At 42.1% G+C, this 27,688-nt stretch overlaps 1 protein-coding gene across 5 annotated transcripts in view; it reads right to left on the bottom strand.

Moving 5' to 3' along the window:
• Nucleotides 1–12,958: 12,958 nt before the first annotated feature.
• The window catches only part of OSBP2 (oxysterol binding protein 2), a 327,225-nt gene continuing 312,495 nt past the window's right edge, over nt 12,959–27,688 (bottom strand). For all 5 annotated transcript variants that reach the window (XM_068246447.1, XM_068246472.1, XM_068246456.1 and 2 more), the window contains 3 exons: nt 26,972–27,156; nt 17,408–17,628; nt 12,959–13,469 (listed from right to left, as the gene is read on the bottom strand). In XM_068246447.1, coding sequence (XP_068102548.1) covers nt 13,327–13,469; nt 17,408–17,628; nt 26,972–27,156 — 549 coding nt within the window. In that variant the 3' untranslated portion in view covers nt 12,959–13,326. The remainder of the gene's footprint in view (nt 13,470–17,407; nt 17,629–26,971; nt 27,157–27,688) is intronic.

Below are 27,688 nucleotides of genomic sequence, written 5' to 3'. Positions count from 1 at the left end.
AGGCGTCTGCAAGGGATAATGGGGGAAGCCTCTTTAGGATCCAGAGGCTTCCCCCTCCTGATTGGAGTACCCCCTAGAGTAGGTTTTTCTTCTCACAGGTTTACTTTAGGACACAGAGTGACTTTCTCAGCTGCTATGTATGTTTTCCTTGTCTGCTGTGCATTTAGGTCCTCTTCAAGAATAGAACTGTAGACACAATTGTAAAGGTACATACACATGTTGGATTTTTGCAAACGACCGGTTCTTTGGACGTTTGAACGTCAAATCGGGCGTGTGTACGGTCGGTCGTCCAGCTGATAAGACTGGATTTCAATGATCCGCTTGGTGGATCGTTCAAATCCAGTCTTATCAGCTGAACGACCAACCGTACACACTACCGATTTGACGTTCAAACGACCGGACGTTTGCCAAAATCCAACGTGTGTACAAGCCTTATATCTCAACCCTTCATTTTTAGTTCAGGCTGACTTCAAGGACTGTGTGCAGTCATTCGGGATAACCATTATGATGTAGGGTGGTACATATATAGCCAAATATTATCAACCCTTTATTGCAGATTACCTTCAGGATTTTCAGGTTTGTTAGACTGCAACTATATTGTGTATGGAAACAATGGATGTGTGAAGCAAGGCTTGAGTAGTAACAAGACAGAACAACAGTGCTTCAGAGTGTTGAGCAAAATTCATTGTTTACCCAAACCTCTGCTTAACAGGGAATGAAGCAGCCACAGATAACCAGATATCACCTTGTATACCTGCCCTGTGTACCAGGCTTAAGGGACAACTGTAGTGAGAGGTATATTGCGGCTGCCATATTTATTTCCTTTTAGGGAATACTAGTTACCTGGTCATCCTGCTGATCCCCTCTAATACTTTTAGCCATAGACCCTGAACAAGCATATGCAGATCAGGTGTTTCTGACATTGTCAGATCTGTCAGCATTAGCTGCATTGTTGTTTCTAGTGCGATTCAGGGCCTGTTTCCACTTGTGCAAATCTGCATACGTTTCCTGCATGCAGATTCGCATAGACAATACAAGTGGATGGGACTGTTTACACTTGTCAGGATTTCTGAGCGTTTTTCTGTGCAGAATAAATCTGCACAGCAGAGCCATCAGAATTCGCATACCGCTATGCGATTCACATAGAATGTATTTAATAGGAAATTCGGGTTTGGTATGCGAATTTTCATGCAAATTTGCATACGATTTCGCATAGAAACAATGGAAAAGCTTACAGGCACTGCCATGGTTAAATTCTCATACATAGTCAACTATGCAAATTCATGTGCGAATTCGCATGAAAATTCGCATACAACCGCATGTGAATTTTTTTCCGCGGCGATTCCCACCGCACAAGTGGAAACGGGCCCTCAGACATTACTGAAGCCTAATGCTGGGTACACATGATGCATTTTTTCGGTTGATTTTCCGTCCGATCGATTTCCGATTTTATTCTGTTATCTTTTCTTATCTATTTCCATTCATCTCTATGAGAAATAGATCAGAAAAACGATCAAAAATAAGATCGGACATGTGGGAAATGATCTATCGAACCATCTATCTAACACAAAATTGTAAGGTGTGAACCTAGCCTAACAGATTAGCAGGGCTGCCAGGCAACTGGCATTGTTTGAAAGTAAATAAATATGGCAGCCTCAAACTTCTCACTACAGTTGTTCTTTAAGGAATGGGGAATGTATGTGTTGGCCAACTGAAAAAAAAAAAAAAAATCACAAGTGGAAACAGGAGTTTAACCAATGAGATGGTGGTCAGCCGATTGCCAGAAAAGTGCTGTTGTCACTACAGAAATACACTTTTCTGGTGATCCACATATGGCCAATAATTAGAGAAGCGAGCATCAGCATAAACAAATCAGCACTTTCATAAGAGTTCGGCTATTTCCTGCAATCACCCGATGATCTTGAGCTATAAAGCAGTGATTAGATCATCAAAAAGTGTTTGCTACATTAAGGCCTCTTTTCCACGAACTGTTGAGCTGTGTGCTCAGCAAGCAGTTGCCAGGCAGCAGTGAGCAGTTACCAGGCAGCAGCGAGCAGTTACCAGGCAGCAGTGAGCAGTTGCCAGGCAGCAGTGAGCAGTTACCAGGCAGCAGCGAGCAGTTGTGAGAGTTTGAGAGGCATTTCACTGCCTGTAAACAGTTCGTGGAAAAGAGGCCTTAAAGTGAAAGAAACAACGGCAACTGCATTATTCAAAGATCCATTTGCCTTTTCTGCCATGGATTGCCACTTTAAAAAATAACTATTATGGGCCCTAATCAAGTCAGTGGCACCTTTTTCCACTTGCAAACCATCATTGTAGTAACTGGAGCAAGTGCAACAGGGGAGCATGCATCTGCACAGACTGGTCGAATTACGTGGAGCCATAGCAGAGGATCCAGGAGGCAGAGGATGGCTGCAAGGGAGCGATCAGCCTGAAGGGAGCTGGAGGAAGCCCCAGGTATGTATAGACTTTTCCTTTTGGGACATCTCAGATACTATAAGTTTGCTTATTTGAATGATCTAATTACAGTCTGTTCCTGCATGGTAAGCTTTGAACATTATGCTGGGTACACACGTTGCGATTTCCTGCGGGATCAATCGAATATTTCTGACATGTTCGATCGGGTTGCAATCGATACAGCCTTCGATTTTGCATGTTAAGTATGCAAAATCGACGGCTGTATCGATCGAAACCCGATCGAACATGTTGGAAATAATCGATCCCGTGGATCGAGCGGGAAATCTCAACGTGTGTACCCTAGATGCCCCTCTGAGGGATAGACCATTAGTGATGTGAATTGTTCACTGTACACAGGTAAGCCCAATATAATGTCTGTATGGTATGAAAACTGGAAATAATATTAATAGTGGATTGTTTGCGCTATACATGTGTTTTTATACTGTCACAATGTTTTCAGTGTATAACTGCATCCAGAGAGTTTAAAGAGCACGGAAATGTGTATTTGGTGTATACATAATAGAAATTAAAAAAAAACAAAAAACAACAAAAACTTCACAGCTTTACGCTTTTATTCACATTTCAAAATAGCCATCGTGTTTCTGACAGTACAGCTTGTGTCATTCAGAGTCATCTTCATTTACAAACCCCCGTCACAGACTTCCTAAGAACTAACCATGTACATTCATCCTTTGGTTAATTCTTGTTCTGACCCCAAGTCCTCCATCCCATCTTGTCATTGAGACTTCACAGTGATGGGATCAGACAATTCACATGATTTACTTCTCCTATATAAATAGAATGCTACACCCTGAGATCTACACAGGATTTTTTTTTCTGGATATAATAACAAATATTTCTTTAGCTTATAGAGAATACAGTTTATCAGACATATTGTAAATCTGATCTTGTTACTATAAGCTGCTCACACACTAACTTTATGAAAACATACAGTCTGATGTATTAAGCCAGCCATACATGGGTCCGTTCTTCTGCTAGCTTACACCTCTTTAAAGAGGAACTGTAGTGAAAATTACAATAAATAAAATTGCTTATTTTTTCACAATATTAATTTATTGATTATTTAGTCAAGATTTGCCCCCTGTAAAATGTTTCCTCTTCCTGATTTACATTCTGAAATGAATCAGTGGTGGTGACATCTTCTGCCAGGTGATCTGTACAGAATGTTCGCTTACTGAGAGTTCTATGCACATAGAGAGATATTGCTTGTTTGGCAGTTGGAAAAAGCTGTTATTTTCCACAATGCAATGAGGTTTACAGACAGCCAACTGTCAGGACTATGGTCATGACATCACACTGTAAGAGGGGTTTTACCACAATATCAGTCATACAGACCCTCCGGATTATCTATTAGAGAAAAGGTAAATATTCCTTGTGGGAAAGGTGGTATCAGCTACTGATTGGGATGAAGTTGACCAATCCTCGGTTAAAGTTCCTCTTTAATCAAACCAGTTTGTGATCTATTGCCTCCAACTGATTAAATATTGATTTCAGACAGTTTATCAATTAAGGCTGCTTACACACTAAGACGTTACAGGCTGTAACGCTCCCCCAACGCACAGCAATGTAACACAAGTGGGCTGTTCACACAGCCCACGTTGCGTTACATGTAACGCTGCACGTTCTCCGGAAAGTGCAGCATGCTACGGCGTTAGAGCGGCTATAGCCGCGTTAGACTGTTTGCACATGCGCAGTGGGGGGCGGAGAGGAGGCGGGGAGAGCCAGCTACAGTAGCCGCGCACATGGCTACTTAATATTCACTGCACTGGCGGCCGCAGATTGGCCGGCGGGACCACGTGATGCGGAGTGTCTCGCTCCGCATCACGTGGTCCCGCTGGCCAATCAGCGCCACTCTGGGAGACCTTATAGGAATCGAGCCGCCTAACGCGGCTCACTCTACCGTCCTCACTTGCAGCACCATACGTTGTGTTAGGTGCACGTTATGCGACCTTAACGTAGCACCTAATGCAACGTCTTGGTGTGCAAGTAGCCTTAAAGGTTAAGGTAAAGAGGCATGTAATGACTGGGGTGTTGCAATGCATTGAGTGGTACTCTAGAGGTTTGACTGATTCCTAAGTTAGATTTCTACTGAGATCAAGTAGGACAAGCTGGTAATGCAATTGCCTAATCTGGCTATTACCAACCTATGTATGGCTGGCTTAATAACTGGACAGAGAGGCTGGAGGTATTGCCCTTAGCAGCCAATCAGAACCGCGTCAATAATGTGGGCTAAAACGTGAGATCATGTATCTGCTTACTATGGGCAACATCTGTTCCTTACCTCCAGACTTTATATGTCGGCCTGGTGCACACCATGCAACAATTTTCAATCAATTAGATGTTCACTTTTCTAAAAAGATTCAGATATAAATCAATTAAAAACTGGGGCAAGCTGCGCAACTTTCTACTGCATCAAACGGTACAAAGCTATCAGCTGCGGCATTTCACACATTTGTGCTGCAATCTGATCACAACCAATTGGTGTACAGCAGTAAAAACAATGGTTTGTCGGATTGGGAGACGCATAGTGTATACCTAACATTTTCTGTCTGTATAGTACTTGTAGACAAATCAATGTTACTTTAGAGCTACTTTGAGGAATATCTGGCTGCAGTGTGATCTATTCTGGTCATAACTACCTTCAGTAGTTTTGAAAAGATCGTTAAGAGTTTACAGCTACTGTAACCGGGTTATTAGTGAAATGTTTTGCATGTATAAAGGCAGCAGATTCAGGAACTAGGAAATCACCACAGTAACTTCTAGAAAATTCAGCTGTGTGGAACCAGATGCAGCACTCTGCTGAGAGCAGACTTAGTATGTGAGAGGCTGGAACCCAACTCATTTCCTATGACAGACTAAAATACTCCTTAATGGGAGGCTTGTGAACAGCAACATTTATGCCTTTGTCTCAATTAAGTTCTATTCACCAAGATTTCAGTGGAAATCTACAGATCTTCAGAACAGGTTTAAAGTGCCCAAAGATTACTTGACTTGGAGGCCGATTGACCATCCGATTAGTTAATTATAATCAAATTGGACGAAAATCGGTGTCGCCAAGAGCTGCCCGACCGAATTTCAAGCTGAAATTTGTTGCATCGGGTCAAAATTGGTTGTATGCTGAAATTGATCCGGAATTGTCCTGTGGTTTATGGCGGCCAACAGATCTCTCCCCGATCAGAGAGAAATCAGTGGTCCATCAGCCACCAAAATCGCTTGATTTATGGGTACCTTAACTCTTGACTATACTAAGCAAAACTTGAAACATCACACAAAAGCACTTTACATGCGCAGTAAAGATCAGTGTGATTTAATTGTGCTCACTTCAAACCATGACTGGATGTTTAAAGTAAATGCTTTCAAACTTTGCCGCAAATCTCCTTCAGTGAATCTCATGTCAGTCCGACATTTGTTCAAAATATTGTGAAGAGAATTAAATGAACAGACATAACTCAAAGCAGCGCTGTAGACAAAACTGCTAGCTTCTACCAGCAAATGTGAAGAAACTGAGGCAATCACCTTACAAACCAAATGTTCAGGAGGATTATGGTTGCTACGGGTGATGTAAACATTTCAGAATGATCAGACTGTATGAATGTCACTATCAAATCGTATTATCTTGCATGAAGGTTCATTACATCCTTCCTACTAGCCAACAGATACAATACATACAATAATCAGATAGAGTATTATATATTGGTAGGCATATAAAACCGGTATATGTCTACCGTAGATGGTGAGTAAAATGATGGACTACTGTATAGAATACGGAAGCATGTAGTGTTTCTCACAGAGAAAGAAACATTCACAGTACTGGTTCCTTAAAAGGGACTTCCATTTCCACTGGATGCCTTTCAATAGGCGGGCTGTCCCCATCTATCTCCCCAAACCACCCCACTCTCCTATCCTACTGACTGATCCACTACAGGCCAGTTAAACCAACTGACATCAAGGGGCCTTATTTATAAAGCTGGCTATCTACAGTTTGCAAAAAAGTGCAGTTATGTCTGCAGAAATAATTACACTTTTCTAGAGGCTGGCAGATTGCTGTATAAATATTCCGATCAGCATAAATGATCACTACTTTTATTTAATAAAGGGGGAACATCCGCTTATCACCACGTTCCAGATCACCAAATAGCATTTACCGCCTTAAAAGGAGAAGGTTGGAGAACAGGGTGTTTTTTTCCACTTTTACAACAAATCACCAGTCTTAAAACATGGCAATCTGCAGCAGCAGTAGAAGTAAATGAGTACCCATTATTATTATTATTTTTAAGGAGGGGGGGGGGGGGGGGGGGGGGTTTCTAGACAGCTGTTCATTATTTCCTGTATAAGGCTCCATTCAACACCAGAAAATTATGCCAGGTGATCAGATCATTGATTGCTGCCATAATATTAATGGCAATTTGATTTTAATTACTGGAGGACACGGCATGGTGATCTGTTATTGGATCGTCACTTTATAAGTAGGACCCCAAGAGATTGTACAACACGCTACCACTGCCTCATTTACAATATAAATCATTCTATTGAAAATAAACGAAACGCTGTTGCTGAGTTCAATCTTTGAACTTCACACAATTCATCTCACTTGTGCAGCCCTGGGCTGTAGTACTCCGCTAATGTCAGTGTTTTGCTTTGCATGTGGTTCTTTGTCAGTTTATGCTCACATGATGACATGCAGCAATCATTGTAGGCTGCATGACGGGCATATCTACAAATAATGGGGTTTCCCAACAAGATCTGAATGAGGCTCCCCATGATCAGTTTCTAGGAGAGTGGGGAAGCTGGCAGAAGAGGGACTGCAGTGTGTGCCGAGACAAGTAGCTATAGCAACACTTGTTTCCCTGCACTACTCTGCATGGCCACTATCAGAAGCTGCCAGCATGGGGGAGAGGGAGATGAGAATTTCTGGCCCTGCAGCTGCATAGGCCACTCCCACAATAGTCACGCCTTTGCTGCCTGACTACCTCTACTACAGCAAAATGGTGGAGATTCAAGGATGGGAAGAGACTATCGGCTTAATAGTTTGGGGTGTTGCTTTCCATCTGACAAAGGTTTTCAGTGGACATGAAAGAACTCTAAACGAACTTGTCCAGAAATGTGTTTGTTACAACAGCCAAAGATTCCATCTTTAGCATGGCTGATAATTTCTAGCAAGACATGCTACTGTGAGTGATGATGTAAACAAGTTTTCTGTTCTGGAATTTGAACCCCTTCCAGGCAGCCAATGGCAGCCTTTGTTGCTGAATGGACACTTAGGCTGTGACCAATAACTATTGCTTGGCAGGTTTCTTTTAAAGGAGACACCTTCTTTTGGTTTGGTAAAGTTGAGCTACCTGTTATTGGAGTAGCTAGTCCTGCTCTGTCATTAAAGTATATCTGTGGGGACAGATATAAGGGAGTGGCAGCTGCTGGGAAACTTGTGCATAATTATTATTTTTGTATTTATTTAGCGCCATCTTCCGTTGTGCTTAAGGGCTCTTTTTTTCACTGAGAGCTATTGGCTTAAAATCGCAGAACGCTAGCAATTTTTAAATCGCTAGGGTTGCTACGTTAACATAGGAATTGTGAAAAGTATTTTCCACTATAGCAATTAGATTTTTTTGGAAAATCGCAATTGCTTTTTGGAGCAATTTTGCTTCAATGCTAAATCGCAATACAAAATTGAAGAACAATCGCAATCGCTTGTGTTTGTGATTTTCTTTTGTGATTACTTGTGGAAAAGGGGCCCTTACAGAGCAAATCTAATCTCGTCACTAACTGTCCTTCAGAGGAGTTCACAATCTAATCCAAACCAGTCATATGTTCATCATAGTCTAGGGCCAAGGGAGGAAACCCTACGTAAACATGGGGAGAACGCACAAACTTACAGATAGTGCCCCGCCTGTGATTCCAACCACAGGAACCAGTGGTGCAATGGATATTCCCACTTTTCAGCCATCAATTGCAAAGGTCAGTGAGACTCAGTAGGTAGTGAAGCTAGGCTCAGAAAAACAGTCCCTGCTTTCGCAGCTTTAGAAATGCAATCTCTATTATTTCTGTAATGACAGGCTGATTTGCACTGCTGGGGTCCCCTGCAATGTGTAGTTCTGTGCTAGATTGGAGGATCCCCAGTCAGCCTTACTGTCGAGTGGAGCACAATTGTATAAACAGTGGCAAGCTCCTAGCTAACTTCTTTCTGTATGTACAGATCTTATTTTCCTTTAGAATGTCATGTAGATAATATATCAATATATAGAAAAATACATCTGCTTGTTATTGGGAAGGATATTCAGTTATTTCTCTAAAACTACTCACGTTTTTACACTGTTGTGGGTAGATTATAGTCCTAGGCTTTTCAGACAGAAGACACAATTGCAAATAATCCCATTAAAACAAATTGTAACAAGTGGCAATGAAGAATCCATTGGATTCTGCCTGTTCTGTATAAAAGGAATAGCCTAATTTACTCTAGTATACAAAGTTATAGTTTAAAATGTAAAAACTCATGTTTAATAATGCACAGTTTTATAAGGTGCCTCTAAAATGATTACTTTATTGTTAAATATAGTAAAAGAGAGACACATTTATTCTCTCCTGTTAATGTTAGCTGGCTTATGTAATAAGACAAAAAAAAAATCAATGTATTAACTACAGCACCTTGTAATAACCAATCTCATTAGGACCAAGCTAAATTCTGTACTCTGATTGGCTGACATAGGTCACTGGAGTTGTGCATTACTACTCGCGCTGTTGTATTGAAAAAGTTTGTTGCGTCATTTGTGTTCTTTTGCACTCCCTACACTTACATTGGGCAAAGAATCACATAAAACTACATACCAAAAAGTGCATGAAATAATAAAAATCACCAGCATAATTTATCATATTGCTGAAAAATTATGCTGCATGAATTTAAAGTACATCAGCTTGCCAATAGAGCGGACCATTCAGAAGCACCCTCATATCAACAGGGATTTGTGAGGGAGCAGGCTGGTGTTGTACTTTATTTTCTGGTTGAACTCGATGGACGTGTTTTTTCAACCCAAATAACTATGTAACTATGCCCACCCCCAGAACCCAACTCCGGCAATTTTTTTCCCCCCACAATTAGGGTCAGACCTACTACATGCATTCAATTGTTGCCCAGTATAACCATAAACTTGCATAATATGGTGATATTGGAAGGTCCTGGCCAAGAATGTATATAATGTGGCAATGGAAAGATAGCAAAATATGGTTTAAAAGCAGCTGCTTTTACATTTCCTCTGATGTAAAGCTGCCTTCCTGCATTATTGTGTAGACGGATCAATACCGTAGGCTATCAGGTAACTCACAAGCAGCAGCAGCCACAAACAATCCTGCAACATAAAATATAGATGTATCTTATGGAGGCTGCTAGATAATCAATATATCCTGCTAAATAATCACTTTATCATTAGGTTTAGAATCTGTAACAGCCTAGGTGTACTAAAAGTAGGAATGCCAATTGTATGAGGGTGGCAACAGCAATGCCCACTTGCCCAGACTGAAACTGCAGCTTTCCAACCTTGGAAAATACTGGAGAAAACATGGAAAATTCTAGGAAAGAACAAAGTCATAGCTGTGGAATAAAATTGCCAGGTAGAGATTTAGAGAAAATTTAGGAATTTAATAGTTATGCCCTTGGAGCTCAAAAAGGAAAGCAGACTACAGCTGGTTTTGAGTATGCAAAAAATAATTAAAAATACTAAACATAGCCTAATTCATTATCATAGTTTGCAACGTGGGAACATCAAAAAGTAGTGTTATATGTATAAGGCTTTGTGCGCACTATACACATTAAAAAATGCATGCAAAAACACACACAAAATTGCAGTATGCATGTTTTCACAACCCATCACGACAGAGAATGGTTCTGTGCAGGGACACAAAATCCCCTGTGTAGTGTCTTTGAAAGATGCACCATTCCTAACACATATGAAGTGCACAGCGCATGCACATTCATCATGAATTCTGGAAAAGCATGCCTTATGCATGGGGTCTACTTTATTACATTCATTCAGTCTACATCCTGCTTTCAGATGCTAGGCTGCCATGATGCATTCCCCCCCCCCCCCCCCCCCCTTGAGATGTGTGTAAGGTGGTGGATGGGTAATGAGCTTCATAATCTAGATTTATAATCCAAGTCACATTTCATGCATTTATGGTATAGCTGTGATATCCATTCGATTCACTTTTATTGGAAACGAGTGACTATGCATATGGAATCTTGTGCTATTTAGGTGAGTTACCTACAGTAGTTTACAACCACAGGGCTGTGGTTTTATAGTACCTTAGGCTGTGCCCTTTTTCAATTTTCTTAGCCATTCTGAGCTTTACCCTATCATCCCAGGCCCACAAATAGAATCCTCTGCCTTGGGTGGGGAGCTGGGCTGGGATCTCCTAACAGACAAGTAATTCCTTTCTCCCATACTCTGCAGTGCCTTCTATAAGAAGAGCAGGGTAAGAGTTGGCTGGAAGAACAGGAGGGAAGCAAATACACAAAGCAGTAGTTTTTGCAGCTGTCTTCAGCTATATTCAGTGACCACCAGTGATTCCATCCTGTGCGCCACAAGACAGGTTATGCGTTACCTCTTCCCAACTGGTGAGGTTCTCCCTGCTTAAAGGATACCCGAAGTGACATGTGACATGATGAGATAGAGCTGTGTATGTACAGTGCCTAGCACACAAATAACTATGCTGTGTTCCTTTTTATCTTTCTCTGCCTGAAAGAGTTAAATATCAGGTATGTAAATGGCTGACTCAGTCCTGACTCAGACAGGAAGTGACTACAGTGTGGCCCTCACTGATAAGAAATTCCAACTATAAAACACTTTCCTAGCAGAAAATGGCTTCTGAGAGCAAGAAAGAAATAAAAAGGGGAATTTCTTATCAGTGAGGGTCATACTGTAGTCACTTCCTGTCTGAGTCAGGACTGAGTCAGCCACTTACATACCTGATATTTAACTCTTTCAGGCAGAGAAAGGAAAAAAAGAGCATAGCCTAGTTATTTGTGTGCTTAGCACTGTACATACACGTCTATCTCATCATGTCATGTCACTTCAGGTATCCTTTAACTCACTATTTCTGTCAAGATATCTAGGCTTACTGGAAGTGCACATTGTACCCACACCACCTTAGCAATGCCAGGCCAGCAAATGCAGCCAGCAGTAGTTCTACAATGCCCAAGACAGGTTAGCACAACCTAGCCCAAGCAATGCCAGTACCAGCTATCAATACCAGACTTCCATCAGTCCAGCAATACTATGTCCTGTCAGTGCCAGCCTGGCCACACCCAACTGCCAATACAGAAAATTCAAACAGCCATCCCAACCACTATGGAGCTAAACATGCTTACTGCTAGGACAGTTTTAAGGTTTATATTAGCATAAACAGTTTATCCAGTTTACTGGTGTTTTTGGTGTAGTAGATTTCATATATTGTTACACTAAAGCTGTTACTGAACAGCTACTGTAACAAAAAACGCCTGGCAAACCGCTCTGAAGTGCCGTTTTTCAGAGCGGTTTGCGGTTTTCCTATACTTAACATTGGGGCAGAAACGCCTCCGCAATCCAAAATCTGCAGCAGCCCGGGAGTATGCGTTTCTGCAAAACGCCTCCCGCTCTGGTGTGCACCAGCCCATTGAAATACATTACCCTAGCGGATCCGCACCCGCAAGCGGATCGCAAACCGCAGCCGAACCGCTCTGGTGTGCACTAGGCCGTAGAGTATGCAAAAAGTGCTCCCGCCTCCTGCTCCCAAGTTTAGCAAAGATATTTATGCTTTGGTCACCAAAGGGATCTGGGGGTGATCAGACAATGCCTGTATGTGCATTTTCCCACTGCAGTGACCCCTAATCCTAGCACAACTGCGGCCTTCCTAGAAACCCGACTCATGAGATAGGGGTCTGATAGACAGGGCAGGGCTGGACCAGATAAACAATACTTCTTTACTAGAGCAAGCAATAATGAAATGACATCAGTGCCTTAACATAAAACCATGCAGTTTCATGAATTGCTCTTTTAACACTCACTTATTAATGACCCATGTTTACATAGCAGTGGTCTCTTCCTGCTCTATGTGCAGCTTCAGGGACCGGGCTGCCTTGTAAATGTGGGCTTAGATCTTTGGAAATCAATCTATAAAAGTGCACTAGTCAATTAAAAAATAAAAATGATGCTATTACACAGTGATCTTTTCCCCATGAACTTACAGAGCCATTCTTTCCAGTACAAAGGATCGAGTGGTACAAATGGCTGCCATGAATTTCCGCTATTTGCTGCTCCCCCATAATTAAAAGCACACATCATTAATTGTTAATGACAGTGTACATCTGGATATTATGTACATAAATATATATTATACCTAAAAGTACCTTCATCATCTTAGTTTCTCTTCAATATCTAAGATAAGGAAAAAGTTTGGGGAAATGCTACTGAAAATCCCAAAACTACCGTATATATAGATATAGATATATACATTTTTATGTTTATATATAGTTTATATATAGCAAATGTTAAATTAAACAGCAATAAAATAAATAATCTTATTTCCCAACCCTTATTAGTTCCTAATAAAAAAAGAAATTCTGATGTAGTAAAACAATCTCTTTCATCTTTAGAAAATATGTCTTGGATTCCTGTCCCCTACCCTCCACCGTGTTTTGCACTCCTGCTGTGGTGTTAGTGTTTTGGCATGTGTTTTGGTTGTCACTTCTCTTTTCCCTCAGGAAGTAGGCTCCGGCCGCCTGTTCCTGATTGCTGCACTGCTATATCCTGGTATGTGAGGCACCTTCTGTGCACAGCTCAAAAGTGGTGTCTTTACTAGGCTGCTTTTCTCCACGCTTAGTCAAAAGATGTCAGGGCAATTGGACCAGTCTTGTTTTTCTTTGCACTCCCAGTATCCTCCTTTGTAAACACACATGAGATCGCCAGTGTAGGGGTCCACCTTCCTTTCAAACCACAATGGCTGATACCCTTCATACTCGGTACCTGCAAAGCAGAAGAAGTGAAAAAACAAAATGGCTGTCAGAATGGTGACACGTCTGCAAGTGGCAGTTGAGTGTAAAGAAGATTGGCATTGTATTACTCCATAGTGTGAAAAATAATGCTCTAGCTTTGCTTGGCTATACTCTTAAGATAAATATACATTTATATCACCACAGTGCTTCTAATTGCTGATAAATATACATTCATATCACCACAGTGCTTCTAATTGCTTTTGACAGAGGCACCACATCTCCACAATGAGTAACATTTCTCTATTTCTTTAGGCTGTAAGCTCTTATGGACAGAATTACCCTGTAGAATGCATCACAGTATTGCTGTTTAAGGTCTTGCCTTCTGCAGCTTATCTCATAACAACTACACATTATTTGTACCAGGGCTGTGGAGTCGGTACAAAAATCTTCCAACTCCGACTCCTCAGTTTATGAAACCACCGACTCCAACTCCGACTCCTTGACTAAAATGGCTCAGACTACGACTCCTTGACTACGACACCTTAGTCTAATTCTTACCAGGGCTGTGGATTTTGTACAAAATCATCCGACTCCTCAGTTTATGAAATCAGCGACTCCGACTCCGGTTACCCAAAATTGCTCCGACTCCTCGACTCCAACTCCACAGCTCTGATTTGTACTACCCTTATCTGTGTCATGTTATTGTCTTTATTACTTGTCTGCACAATTGTAACTCTATAGTTCTGAAAAATATACTAGCACTATCTAAATCTATAATTAAAATAATATTAACAAGGGGGATAGCTTATAGTTTGTCAGGCAGGCTGTGTTTTGCATATTCAATCAAGATGTTTCATAAATACAGTATTTTTCAAGATATATACAATGTAAATACATGTTTTCTGTATTTCTGAATTAAACGTAATATAGCAGTTTGGCATAGATTCATGTGTACTTCTTTGTGCTTTGTTTTTTTTATTAGTTTTGGTCATTGTCATTATAGTTGAGGTATCTTCATATATACAGGTCATGTGAAGAAGCAAGTATACCCGGGGTAAAATATAGACAGATAAAAGTTATGAAAAATAATAAAACAAATAATAGACTGAGAAAATTACTTTGCAATAAATTAAAATAAATAAATGGTATGCAATTTATTCCCATGGAGAAAGTAAGCTTATAATAAATATGCCCTTTCGGGAAGATGCAACTTAAAGTAGTCATTTCTTACATCTGTCAACCAGTCTCAGACTCCTTCATGAAGAATTTGTTTGAATGTATGTCTGAGGGATTTGTTAGATACACAGTTGGATCCATATCAATCAAGTCACAGCTTTGTAATGGGATTTACTGTATATCTGGGCTTTGAAAGGCTTTGCCTCATCTGTCCAGTAAACATTGTCCAGAATTCTAGTTACACCTAGGTGGTCATGAACAAACTTTAGTCTTTAGAAAGACAAAAAGAAAGAACAACCGAGAGCCCCCAATAGTGTATTATTGTTGATATAAGGTAATCTTCAATTTGTACAGCAGATATGGATATGCTCACAAGTCTGGGTTGCCGACCTCAGGCAACCACTCCAATCGCATATGGGGATATTAAGCCTGTCCCCACTCAGGCTAAGAAGTCACTCTCCGTAGAAGAAAAATAAGGGTGTACACACCCATCCACCAGGTGGATAATGATATTTGTAGTAGTTACAGAGGCGCTAGCAGAATAAAAACTAGTAGTCTATCAAACCCAAATAAAAAATTGAGGGACCGGGGTGGCTCCGTCTCCCCAATATATATGACACAACCACCATATATGATATCCAGAAAAATATATATTTAATCAGTACTCCACATAAAATTATGCAACGCGTTTCACGGGTCCCAAGCCCGCTTCCTCAGGCAAATACAAGAGCAGGAGCAACTCCGAGGTTGTGCAGATAGGTGCAGCAGGATACAGAGGTGCTGCACCTATCTGCACAACCTCGGAGTTGCTCCTGCTCCTCCTCTCACACCACCGTTGTAGATCTAATTTATGCAGCCACTGTCTAATAATAGACTACTGCATATCAGCATCAGCAGTACTAACAGCTAGTGTTGGTGTTCAAATATGGCCTATTGAATTGGAGAAACCCAAATTCTCCCTAAAGTCACACACTTCAGCATCCAAGCAAGTGGACATGGTTACTGGGAGTTCATAACACAGCTCGCTTCACTTGTACCGGCGGACCCCGGGTGTGGCAGCGCACAAGTACTAATGAAGCGAGCTGTGTTGGGAAGCAGTGAGATGGAGGCTGTGCACACAGCAGTCGACTATACACTACGAGGACAGCTTTGTCAAGAGCCAGCCGAGGCCACCTGAACGGGGAAGAGCCCGTACATAAACGCTGTTTTACAAGTCTTTTTATGTGAGTACAATACTCTTTTATATTAGTTTTACAGAATTATGCTGAGAGGTTTTTATTTGAGGTTATCACATTGGCCTTGAATGGGATAGGTGGAATAGGAGGTGGATTGTATCTGATCGTGGAGGTCGGGGGTGACCTGGGAATATCCCCAAAGCACAGCTAGACCCTGGTGATCATCACATCGGCTGAGTGGCTTCTGATTGGGTGTGGTGGATGTGTACTGTGATATGCAAGAAGAGGGATCTTGAAACATTTGCAGAGGAAAGGACTCCATGTTGTGGAATTTGTAGGACTTTATTGCTATTACATGAGATATATGGGTTGTACTAATTTTTCCACATAACATTTGTTTAGGTAGTGAAGATTTATTTTGGTATTTTTTCAAAAGTTAAGATTTAAGATTGGCTTATTGACATTCACATCTTATACCTGAATGATTTTTTGCAACTGCATCACACCTCCTACAATCTTAGTTATAAAGGATTTAATAACTTGGTCGCCCCCGTAGTCCATGTGAAAACATTTGGAGATGGAGCCTTCTGTCATGCTGCCCCTACAATTTGGAACACCCTGCCACACCCAATCAGGACATCGCCATCCCTGGAAGCATTTAAGTCCAAACTGAAAAGCCACCTGTCTAGCCTGGCATTTATGAACACCTGACTAACACACTCCACCCTGCAACCATTTACTGATCTGAGACCTCTATGCGCTTTGAGTCCTATGGGAGAAAAGTGCTTTACAAATGGTATTGCATTGTATAGTACTTGAAGGGATGAGCTTCAAATATTCGAGTAGCTACCTACTCGAAATCATTCGGAATTGAATCCTTAATTACTGCAGGTATGGGGGCAGGTGAGAGATGGTTAACTTTCCCAGGATGCTGTCTTCTTGTACGCCTTTCAAATGCGTCCCACGCCGCGCTCCAATTCGTGTTCACGTGACTACCACTTCTTCTCCTTCCGGGTTGAAGGATGAAGCGTGGTAGTCACGTGAACGGGAATTGGAGCACTGCATGGGATGCATTTGAAAGGCGTACAAAAGACTGCATCCTGGGTAAGTTAACCATCTCGCACCTGCAGTAATTACGGTTTCAACTCCAAATGATTTAGAGTAGGTAGCTACTCGAATATATATTCAAAGCTCATCCCTGACTCCAGGTAACAGAACCTGTCCTACTGCCTTCCATTTTGTGCTCATCTTCACTGTTGGCATTACCTTCACAGACTTCAGGAAGCAACAGACGTTCACTGAGCAGTGAGAGCAAGCCGGAGTACCAGTGTAGTGTAGTATTACATTGTGCTCTGCATGCAGGGTGGTAGTTATAAATCCATATTCATTTTTGATCATTGTGGCCATCTGTACAAGCATCATTTATGGTAAGTCTGACGTAACTTGGTTAAACAACAATTAGTCAGGTTTATTTTCTTGCTCAGCTAATTTGGGCTTGTCCACAAAGGGCAGCCTACCCTTACTCCTCCCGCCCCTTTCTCCACTGGACTTTACCTGCAGCTCAGCCAAGCCAAGTGTATATGCCTGTTAAATCATTAGATAAACGCCCATAACTTACCATCTTCTAAAGCCTCAACCGCTTCTGCCTCTCTTCTTCTGCGAACTGCCCTTTGTTTCTCTTCCAGACGCTGCTTCTCCACATTGGCCTCATCCCACTTGCCATTCTCCATTAACCTCTGGTCTGGTCTGTGTCGGCTGTCAGTGGGGGCAGCGGCGTCATCGGGCTCATTAAGAGTAAGTGCAAGTTCAGAGAAAAAGTACATATTCTCTGCATTCTCACTGAAAGACAATTTATGATTATGATTTTGCATCTATATAAAACTGAGACATTTTCCATTGCACTTTTACAGAATACATTCAAATAATCACATCACTAACTGTCCCTAAAGTTAACATTGTAAAGTGGACAAAGACAACGAGAGATAAGTAACTGTCCCTAAAGCATCGTACACACCGTGGGATCGGTCCATCTGATGCTATGCAGCAGAGGGAGAACAAGCACCATGCAGCAGATCGGATTCCCATGAGCGGGGAGAACAATGCAATAATGCAGTGATCGGGTGTTGGGGATCCCGATTTAGCAGACATCTTTCGATTATTGTAGACACGCTGGTTTGACTTCCTGATTCTCAGCCAAGGTGGTCTTTATCGTCTGCCATGGGTGGCAAGTTCAAATGAGCATGTGCACTTACCTTTCTTAAAGAGACTCTGTAACAAATTGTTTATCTTTATTTCTTCTATGCTATAAGTTCCTATGCCTTTTCTAATGTGGTCTGGCTTACTGCAGCTTTTCCTAATTGCACAGTAGCTGTGTTATCTCTGTTATATGATCTAATCTTCTCTCTATAGTCGGCACAGTCAGGCTGAGGCAGTCAGACTGGAATGTGCAGGGCTGCTTGTGATTAGCTAGAAGCTGTACACACCCCCTGCAGGCTCTGTGTGACTAACACACTCTGCTTAGCTGAGCCTATTAGAAGCTGGTTAGTTTGTTTGTAAACACTGCCTAAAACTGGCAATTACAAGCCAGGTTTGCAGCAGAGAATGGCAGAAACAGCACAGAGGGGACCAGGAGCACATAATGAATAGAATGGTATGCTTTTTATTGTAAGAATTTCAGAGTACAGATTCTCTTTAAGCCTAGTAAAACAAAACAAAACATTTTTACTCACCTGGGGCTTCTACCAGCCCCCCTGCAGCCGTCCCATGCCCTCACAGTCACTCTTGGATTCTCCCGTCCCCCGCCGCCAGCCACTTTTGATTTCGGCCGACAGGCTCACTGCGCTTACACAGGCCTGGCCACGCATCTCCTTCTTTGCGTTCCCGTCTGCAATAGCACTATAGTGGAAGGGAACGTAAAGGAGACTACCTGTCGCCAGGCCTGTCGGCGAATCTTAAGTAGCTGGCGGTGGGGGACAGGAGGATCCGAGAGTGACTGTGAGGGCATTTGACAGGTGCAGGGGGCAGGCAGAAACCCCAGGTGAGTAAAAATGATTTCTTACTAGGCTTAAAGGGACTCCGAGCAGTGCAGAAACTATGGAAAGATGCATATCATTTTAAAGCTCCCTTTCTCCTCTTTCCAATGATATATAAACCGCCGCCCTACACCTTTTAGTTTTCGCTATTTTCGCGATTGAAATTGCCGCGGCCGCGATTTCAATCGCGAAAATAGAGAAAACTAAAAGGCGTAGGGCGACGATTTAGGTGTCACCAGAAAGAGGAGAAAGAGCTTTAAAATGATATCCATCTTTCCATAGTTACTTGTATTACACAGGACGACACTTTCCCCAGTGTCAGCAGCTCCATTCAGCAGAATGAAGCTGCTGACTTTAGGAAAAAGTCGCCCTGTGTAATACAAGTAACTATGGAAAGATGGATATCATTTTAAAGCTCTCTTTCTCCTCTTTCTGGCGACACCTAAATAGTAGCCCTACGCCTTTTAGTTTTCTCTATTTTCGCGATTGAAATCGCGGCCGCGGCAATTTCAATCGCGAAAATAGGGAAAACTAAAAGGAGTAGGGAGGTGGTTTATATATCATTGGAAAGAGGCAGGGGCGTAGCAATAGGGGGTGCAGAGGTAGCGACCGCATCGGGGCCCTTGGGCCAGAGGGGCCCCGAAGTGCCCTCCCTTAACTACAGAAATAGCTCTCTATTGGTCCTATGCGCATAATAATGACTTCTGTAGATACTTTGAATAGTGGTAATCATTAACAAACTGTTCCCCATCCCCTTCTTGCACCTCTGACACTGTAGTTGCCATTGGCAGATTTTGGTGCACCGTATAAATTGTTATGTATAGAGTGCTTGGTGGGCCCCATTGTAAAACTTGCATCGGGGCCCACAGCTCCTTAGCTACGCCACTGGAAAGAGGAGAAAGAGAGCTTTAACATTATATGCATCTTTCCATAGTTTCTGCACTGCTCGGAGTCCCTTTAAGGGTCCCTTTAAGATCATATCACAACCTTCAGCCTTTATTAAAGCTTATTACAGGGAAGCCAGTTAACCTATGTTATTATGCTCTTGGTATGTGGAAGAAAATCAGAATGACCAAAGAAAATATCAACCACATAAGGTACATACACACGTCGGCTTTTTGTAAACCACCAGTCATTTGGACGTTTGAACGTCCGGTCATTTGGACGTTCGGTCCTTAAGATAAGACTGGATTTCAACGATCCGCTTGACGTGTACGAGCCTATACAGACAGTGTTCTCACCAAGATTGAAAACCAGAACTCTAGTTAGTAGACCAAGATTCAAAACCAGATCCATCCTTTCTTTCCTTTTGTATTTTTCCTCCTAAACTGACTTTTTTTTTGCTGCAGCTTTTAAGTATCTTGCTATAAATAGGACCTTAGATCTTTACCTATTAATCAGTAGTAAGGGGGTGTATTTGAATCTCTTTAGTCATGGCTGGAAACAACTGTAGAGTCACACTGCATCCCGTACAGCCCAACTCATTCAGCCCCTGCTGTCAGAAAGCTGATCAGAAGGAGGGGCTTTTGGGTATGTCACTGTGTATGAAGGATCAGGGAAGGGGGGTTGAATGAGGAGCACCTCTCTCAGTCAGCCTGACTGAATAAGTGAGTAAGCTGCAAGCAGGGTTTCAAAGGAAAGAAGGGAGATGCAGAGAGGAGGCCCTCTCAGTATCAGCCTAAGAACGCAATCAACAAGGGGGGCGGGAGGCAGCAATAAAGGTATGATGGGTGGGGGCACTTCAGCATCATTGCCTTGGGCGCTGGAGAAACTTGCCCCAGCTCTGCTGTGAATCTAATCATTTTTTTTTTCTTAAAGGACAGCCGAGGTGAAAATAAACTGATGAGATAAACAATTGCATCTATCCTCTGTCTCCCAAAAAATTACTTTTTAGACATCCCACAGTATTTTTTATTTTAAACCAACTTTTAAAGTTTTTACTGTTTCATTGTCTCTGCTCAATGACACATTCAGTGAAATATGCCAGAGCTCAAATCTGTAAACCGTTGAACCTTTTATATCACTTTCCTGCTATCAGAAGCTATTTTCTGCCTAAAAGTGTGTTATGGCTGTCATTTCTTATCAGTGAGGGTTAGCTACAGTATTATCAGGTCCTGACTGCACATAAACTGTCATTTGTATACCTGATTTTTAACTCTTTCAGGCAGGAAAAGAAAAAAAGGAGCACAGTATAGTTATTTGTATGCTTAGCACTCTACATACACATGCCTATCTCATCATGTCACCTCGGATGTCCTTGAAGGCTATAATGAATCGTTAATAACCTACTGGTATTTATTACATACATATCTACCATGTTACTATATATCCATATATCACATGCTGTGTTCTTCATAAGTGTTCAAATGCACCTCATTTTTCCCTGAATGTTGTTCGGTAGTTGGTTACCGTAAATTGCACAATTTTAATTTAAAGCGGAATACAACCCTGCATTTCAACTTTGCTCTAAAACATTATTTACAGCATATTATATACAACCAGCATTTTTTTTTTACTAGACCAGCATTGGAAGGGTTACACACAGAGCTTTAAAGAGAACCTGAGGTGGGGATCTTAGAGTTAAATCTATACACAGAGGCTGGGTCTGGCTATAGTGCCCAGCCTCTGTTGCTAGTTAAGTATTCCCTAAATCCCCCCTGCGCTCTGCACGAGCCCATAAATTACAGCCGCGCTGGCGACACTGATCGTGTCGCAGCGGGCTCTGTTTACCATTGTAGTGCCACTCACGCCGCTCCCCGCCTCCTGCAGAGCGCCAATCCCCGCCCACGTCCCTTCCCTCGCCGCTGATTAGAGAGAAGGGACTCGGGCAGGGACCAGCGCTCTGCAGGAGGCGGGGGGAGCTGCGTGAGTGACACTAGAAAGGTAAACAGAGCCCGACAGCGCGGAGGTAATTTATGGGCTCGTGCAGAGCGCAGGGGGGATTTAGGGAATATTCAACTAGCAACAGAGGCTGGGCACTATAGCCAGACCCAGCCTCTGTGTATAGATTTAACTCTAAGATCCCCACCTCAGGTTCTCTTTAAAGTTCCATGGAGAGAACTGCAGAAGCATCCGAAGTTTAGATAGATACATTTAAGCAAAACAAAATGTAACAACTGTGGAATGTGACTCACTTTCTCTGACTGTGCAGGAGTTGGAGGACAGCCAAAGAGTGTGTAACATTCTTCACTTGTTACATTTTGTTTTGCTTAAATGTATCTATCTAAACTTCGGATGTGTCTGCAGTTCTCTCCATGAACTTTAAAGCTCTGTGTGTAACCCTTCCAATGCTGGTCTAGTAAAAAAAAATGCTGGTTGCATATAATATGCTGTAAATAATGTTTTAGAGCAAAGTTGAAATGCAGGGTTATATTCCGCTCTAAAGGAAAAAAAATGCTGGCTATACACCATTCAATCCCATAGTAATTTAATTGCAATGACTTGTTGCATGATTATTTGGTTGATTGGGCCTAGTCTTCATGGAAGTTCCATGTGAGATCTCCATTGAAGTCAATGTGCAGTATAGGAGGCTTTTTAGGACATCACACTTGAGTTGTTAGGAAGCAAAAGATGCAGCCTCCAGCCCTCCAATTCTGTGATTCATATTGCTTCTGTAGTCATGGAGTATAAATCATTACATAGAATGATTTACAGCTTATTGATCCTACATTTACAAGTTACACAGTTGTTAGACATTTTTATGGGCAGAAGCCGCTACCATAATAAATACTCTTCTAAATCAGGTACATGCAAGGGTAAGTCACATATAAATGTCATTTCCAGAGAGCACCTCCAACTGCTTGCTATGAGCATCCCGTTTCTCTTGCACATGAGCCTGTCCCTGTAGTTTATTAGCCATGACCTCATTCCCAGCATAGTGCAAGCTGCCCTTGTTTTTAACACTCGCCCGTGCAGCTGCTGCATCCAGCTTATAGTGGCAGGAAAGGTTAATGGAATCTTTCTACATTCTGATCATGGCTAGTAGAGCTGGGAGAATGCTGATTTATTGTAATGTCCAGTGACCATGGTCTATATTAAATGAAAATACAAAAATATGTGTAAGCCATAGCATCCAGATTTGACATTACAGTAATTCAGGAAAGTCTCCGGGAGTCCTATATGCTTATTACTCTTACAGCTGCAATCCAGCCAGTCTCTGTCTGTTCCCAGTCCAAATATTCAATGGCACTTTGCCACATCAGGTTACTCCACACCAATAAAACTAAAACTTTTAGCTGGGATCTTAATTGCTAATCTGTGCTTTCCTGCACTTGATTCATGTATTTAAAGGACAACTGAATTGAGAGGCTGCCATATTAATTTAATTTTAAACCATACCAGTTTTCTGGCAGCCCATCCAGTCAGATCTGACAATAATGTCAGAATAGAGATGGCTCGCGAACCTCCGATTTTCGGTTCGCGAACCTAGAACGCAAATTTCCGCATAAGGTTTGGTTTGCACGAACTTTTGCGAACCACAATAGACTTCAATGGGGATGCGAACTTTGAAAACTAGAAACATTTATGCAGGCCACAAAAGTGATGGAAAAGATGTTTCAGGGGGTCTAACATCTGAGTTTTTGCATGGATGAGTGGGATACATGCCAACAGTCCCGGGGAAAAAAATCACATTACATGCTAAATTGGAGGCCTAAAGTGCTTTAAAACATCTTGCATGTGTATACATCAACCAGGGAGTGTAATTAGAGTACTGCTTCACACTGACAGACCAAACTGTAACGCACCGCAAACAGCTGTTTGTGTAGTGACGGCCGTGCTGGACTGGTCCGCACCATGGCGAGAGTGCAGGCCGTGACGGTTTTCAAGCCCATATGCCGGGCTGAGGTAGCTCAATGACAGAACAACAGTGACTGTCCAGCTGTTCGAATTTGGTCTGTCCACAATGAAGCAACGACCTTATTATCCTTGGCTACCCTGTGTCTGCTGACTGTGATGTAGAGGGTCAAAGTTGACCCTAATGATGTAGTATAGGGGGCGGGTCGAACTCGCATATAGTTCGCGGTTCACTGAAGTTTGCGTGAATAAGTTTGCGTGCGAACTGTTCGCGCCATCTCTATGTCAGAAACATCCGATCTGCTGCATGCTTGTTCAGGGTCTATGGCTAAAAGTATTAGAGGCAGAGCACCAGAAGGATAGCCAAGTAACTGGTATTGTTTAAAAGGAAATAAAAATGGCAGCCTCCATTATCCCTCTAGTTACAGTTGTCTTTTAAGCAATGATGTCTATGAAAGTAGTGTAAAATACAAACGATTAGTGATTCTTCTAGAAACAGCTGATAGTAATTGGAACCCTTGGCTTAACCCTATTGTTACCAAGGACTTAATTAAATGGTGCCTTCTTCATGTGGAAGTGATTTGGGCAGATGTAAAGAAACCCAATCACTTCTACAATGTTTGTCACAACCTCTGCAGCTTAACTCCCTATCCAGCAGCTTCAGGAATGGTGCATAGCCATACATCTCAACTGGCCTACTTTTACAGGGAGAATTCCTGTTTCTTTTAATCAGATCCCTATGTCCTACTTTTCCGGAGCTGTATTTAACAATAGTCACAGTAGGCAGGTTGCTAAAAAAAGGCTGTTGCTAAGGCTGTTGCTAAGGCATAAGGGCTCTTTCACATCAGAGCTTGCGTTGGAGAACGCTCAAAGCATATGTTTTGTTGTATGAGTTTTGATATGCGTTGCACTGCAGTGAGTGTGCGTTTTTAATCCGTTTTCAATGCGTTACAGCACATAGAAAAACGCAGGTAATTTTTTTTTCTTTTAGTTTTCAACTTTCTACATTGTTCCTCTGTTGCATTCTGGGACTGATTGCCTGCGTTAACGGATTAAAAACGCGCATAGTGTGCATTTTACATTGACTAACATTGTAACTCATAAAGCTAGCGTCGGCCAAAAAACTGCGCCTGGGTGCAGTGTAACGCAACGCACAAAAAGGCTGCGTTATATGTGAAAGCTAAAATGAAAGTCTATGGACTTTCATTTCACCTTGGGTAACGCAAACTTTACCCTTTGCGTTGAAACGCAGAAAATCTGCCCTCATGTGAAAGAGCCCTAAGAGTTTACCTGAACTCTTGCACAGGACAGAAGGAAAACAGAAATGCATCCTGTATGTATTTAGAGAGTTTAGCCTGTCTAATTACCCCTCACCAGTGACTAATCACAAATGTAATTGATCTCTCAGCTGTGTCAGCAGAGCATCTGTGAGTTCCTGCGCAGGCATAGGACATCTGCGGGGGACCATTAGAAGCCCCAGGTAAGTTCAACTCTTTCCCCCCTAACCCCTACAGTCCTCCTTTAAGTGGAATGTTTTGTCATTGAACTCTTTATATGGAAGAGAAACAAGTTTATAGTGTAGTTGGCTTACTAACAGCTTTAAAATATAAAAAATTGGAAACAACAATAAAATCTAACAGCTGCAGCACACAAACATCCCCAAGCCTTAAACTGATATCTATTTTGAATGGCTGGTCACCACTCCAAACTCTTTCTTGCATGCAAATAGCCAAACCTCCAGGGTTCAGAATATGCATGCATACTAACCCCATATGACCATGCTCAGATCCAGCGACTGGCCACTGGGACAACAATCATCATGTTGTGTTACTATGAGTCACATGCAATCTAAAAGCCCGTAGACAAGCTAGATTAAATTTGGCTCAGGCAGCCGATTACAATGTTCTCTGCCGATAATCCAACATGTGTACAGCAGCTGCTGACAGCCGCTCAGCCAGGGATCCCCACCTGGTGGATCAAGTCGAGCGAAGGCTGATAGATTTGTACTCCTCGCTCACCCAATACAGCTGTCAGACCTCTATATTACCTCCCATTTCCGAACTGCAACAGAGCACATTGTTAGTCTGCAGGCTAACTACGCGACTGTACAATCTCGGTCCAGCGATGTCACCTATGGGATCAGGTTCTGATCCAGTTGAGCAACATCCATCTAGCATGTGTATGGGCCTTAAAGGATACCCGAAGTGACATGTGACAGGATGAGATAGACATGTGTATGTACAGTGCCTAGCACACAAATAACTATGCTGTGTTCCTTTTTTTATTTTTCTGCCTGAAAGAGTTAAATATCAGGTATGTAAGTGGCTGACTCAGTCCTGACTCAGACAGGAAGTGACTACAGTGTGACTCGCACTGATAAGAAATTCCAACTATAAAACACTTTCCTAGCAGAAAATAGCTTCTGAGAGCAATAAGGAGGTAAAAAGGGGAATTTCTTATCAGTGAGGGTCACACTGTAGTCACTTCCTGTCTGAGTCAGGACTGAGTCAGCCACTTACATACCTGATATTTAACGCTTTCAGACAGAGAAAGGAAAAAAGGAACAAGACATAGTTATAGTTATTTGTGTACTGTATATACTCGCATATAAGCCTAATTTTTCAGCATAAAAAAAGTGCTGAAAAGTGACCCCCCCCTCGGCTTGTATGCAAGTCAGTGGAGCAAAACCGATGGTGGAGCAGGTTTTGTTACTGGCAGAGGAGCATAGGGATCTTGCACTAGTGATCCTGCTCTTGCCAGATGGATCCCTGCTGTGTGCGTGCCCCTCCATCCCCTGCAACATGGTGTGCAGAGTGCACTGCTCAAGACTCCCCTGGCTTGTGGAGCAGAGTGTGCCAGCAACGTGTCAGAGACGCAACGATCGTGGATTCTTCCTGTGTGACGATTGCTGTGTCTCATTTCTATGACACCATCTAGTGGCTTCTTGAGACACAGCTGTATGATCCTGGGGCACATCTGGCTATGGGGAGGGGACTTTATTGGAAGGGGGCTTATATGCGAGTCAATTTTTTTCTGGTTTCTGAGGGAAAAGTGGGTACCTCGGCTTATTGGCGGGTCGGCTTATACGCGAGTATATACGGTACTTGGCACTGTACATATACATGTCTATCTCATCATGTCACATGTCACTTCGGGTATCCTTTAAGGTTTCTGGGAGCAGATGTACAAATAACTGTCTGCATGTTTCTAAAATGTATTTTTAAATCACGTAAACCATAAAAAAAAAATGTTGTTCTTCAGATCTCTAGGAAAAGTACGAAAAGACAGTTTGAAACCAGCAGCTGTAAATGAAGAAATGAGGCCACACTTATTGTCCGTGTTCTCTGATGACTTACGGCAGAGGGTACTTCTTCCATAGTAGCTTTGGAGGGAGGGTCTGGTAGACTGTCTTCTGCTTGCCTTCCACACTGCCATTCCCTTGACTGCTCTGGACGATTTTTGCACATTCCATCTTTTCATCCCATGTTCCCGAAAGAACATAATGTGCTTTTCCATTTGCATCAGTCACAACCCCAGTGACCTGCAACAAAAAAAATGCAAGAAAGCCTCAGAATCTCTGATGAGTGTTGCTGCATACTCCCAATCACAAACCTCAGCTGCAGACGTCATAGTGGATCCATGAAGAAAATATGGAAGAAAGGAAGAAGGGAGGGATAGGGATTGCCCCAATAGCTAATCAGTGAACTGAAAAACTTTATGAAAAACAAAAAACAAACTGTGAGAATGTATCCCCTTTGTGATTTCATTTGGTAGAAATACACAAATGATAACAAAAATATAGTTACCGTAAATATTGGTCACTACTGATTTGCAGCAATAAGATAGGGAACTTGTTGAGCAAAAAAAAAAAAAAAACATTGTTCTCTCTAAAAAGAGGAAGAAAGACCACCCAAGAGATAGTGAGAAGGATTGACATGCCACTATATTGCAATGAGCAAGATTGCCAAATCACTAGTACAAGCCCACCTAGGCAAAAAACATATACACATACAAGAGGAAAGACTGCCTCTAAATGGTGGGGGGTAAAAAAAAACCCAAATAATAAATAAATA

This window comes from Hyperolius riggenbachi, chromosome 1 (genome assembly GCF_040937935.1).
Source record: "Hyperolius riggenbachi isolate aHypRig1 chromosome 1, aHypRig1.pri, whole genome shotgun sequence".
In the NCBI taxonomy this organism is placed as follows: domain Eukaryota; kingdom Metazoa; phylum Chordata; class Amphibia; order Anura; family Hyperoliidae; genus Hyperolius; species Hyperolius riggenbachi.
Note: the sequence above shows the minus strand (reverse complement) of the source record. Positions and strands in the feature narration are given on the sequence as shown.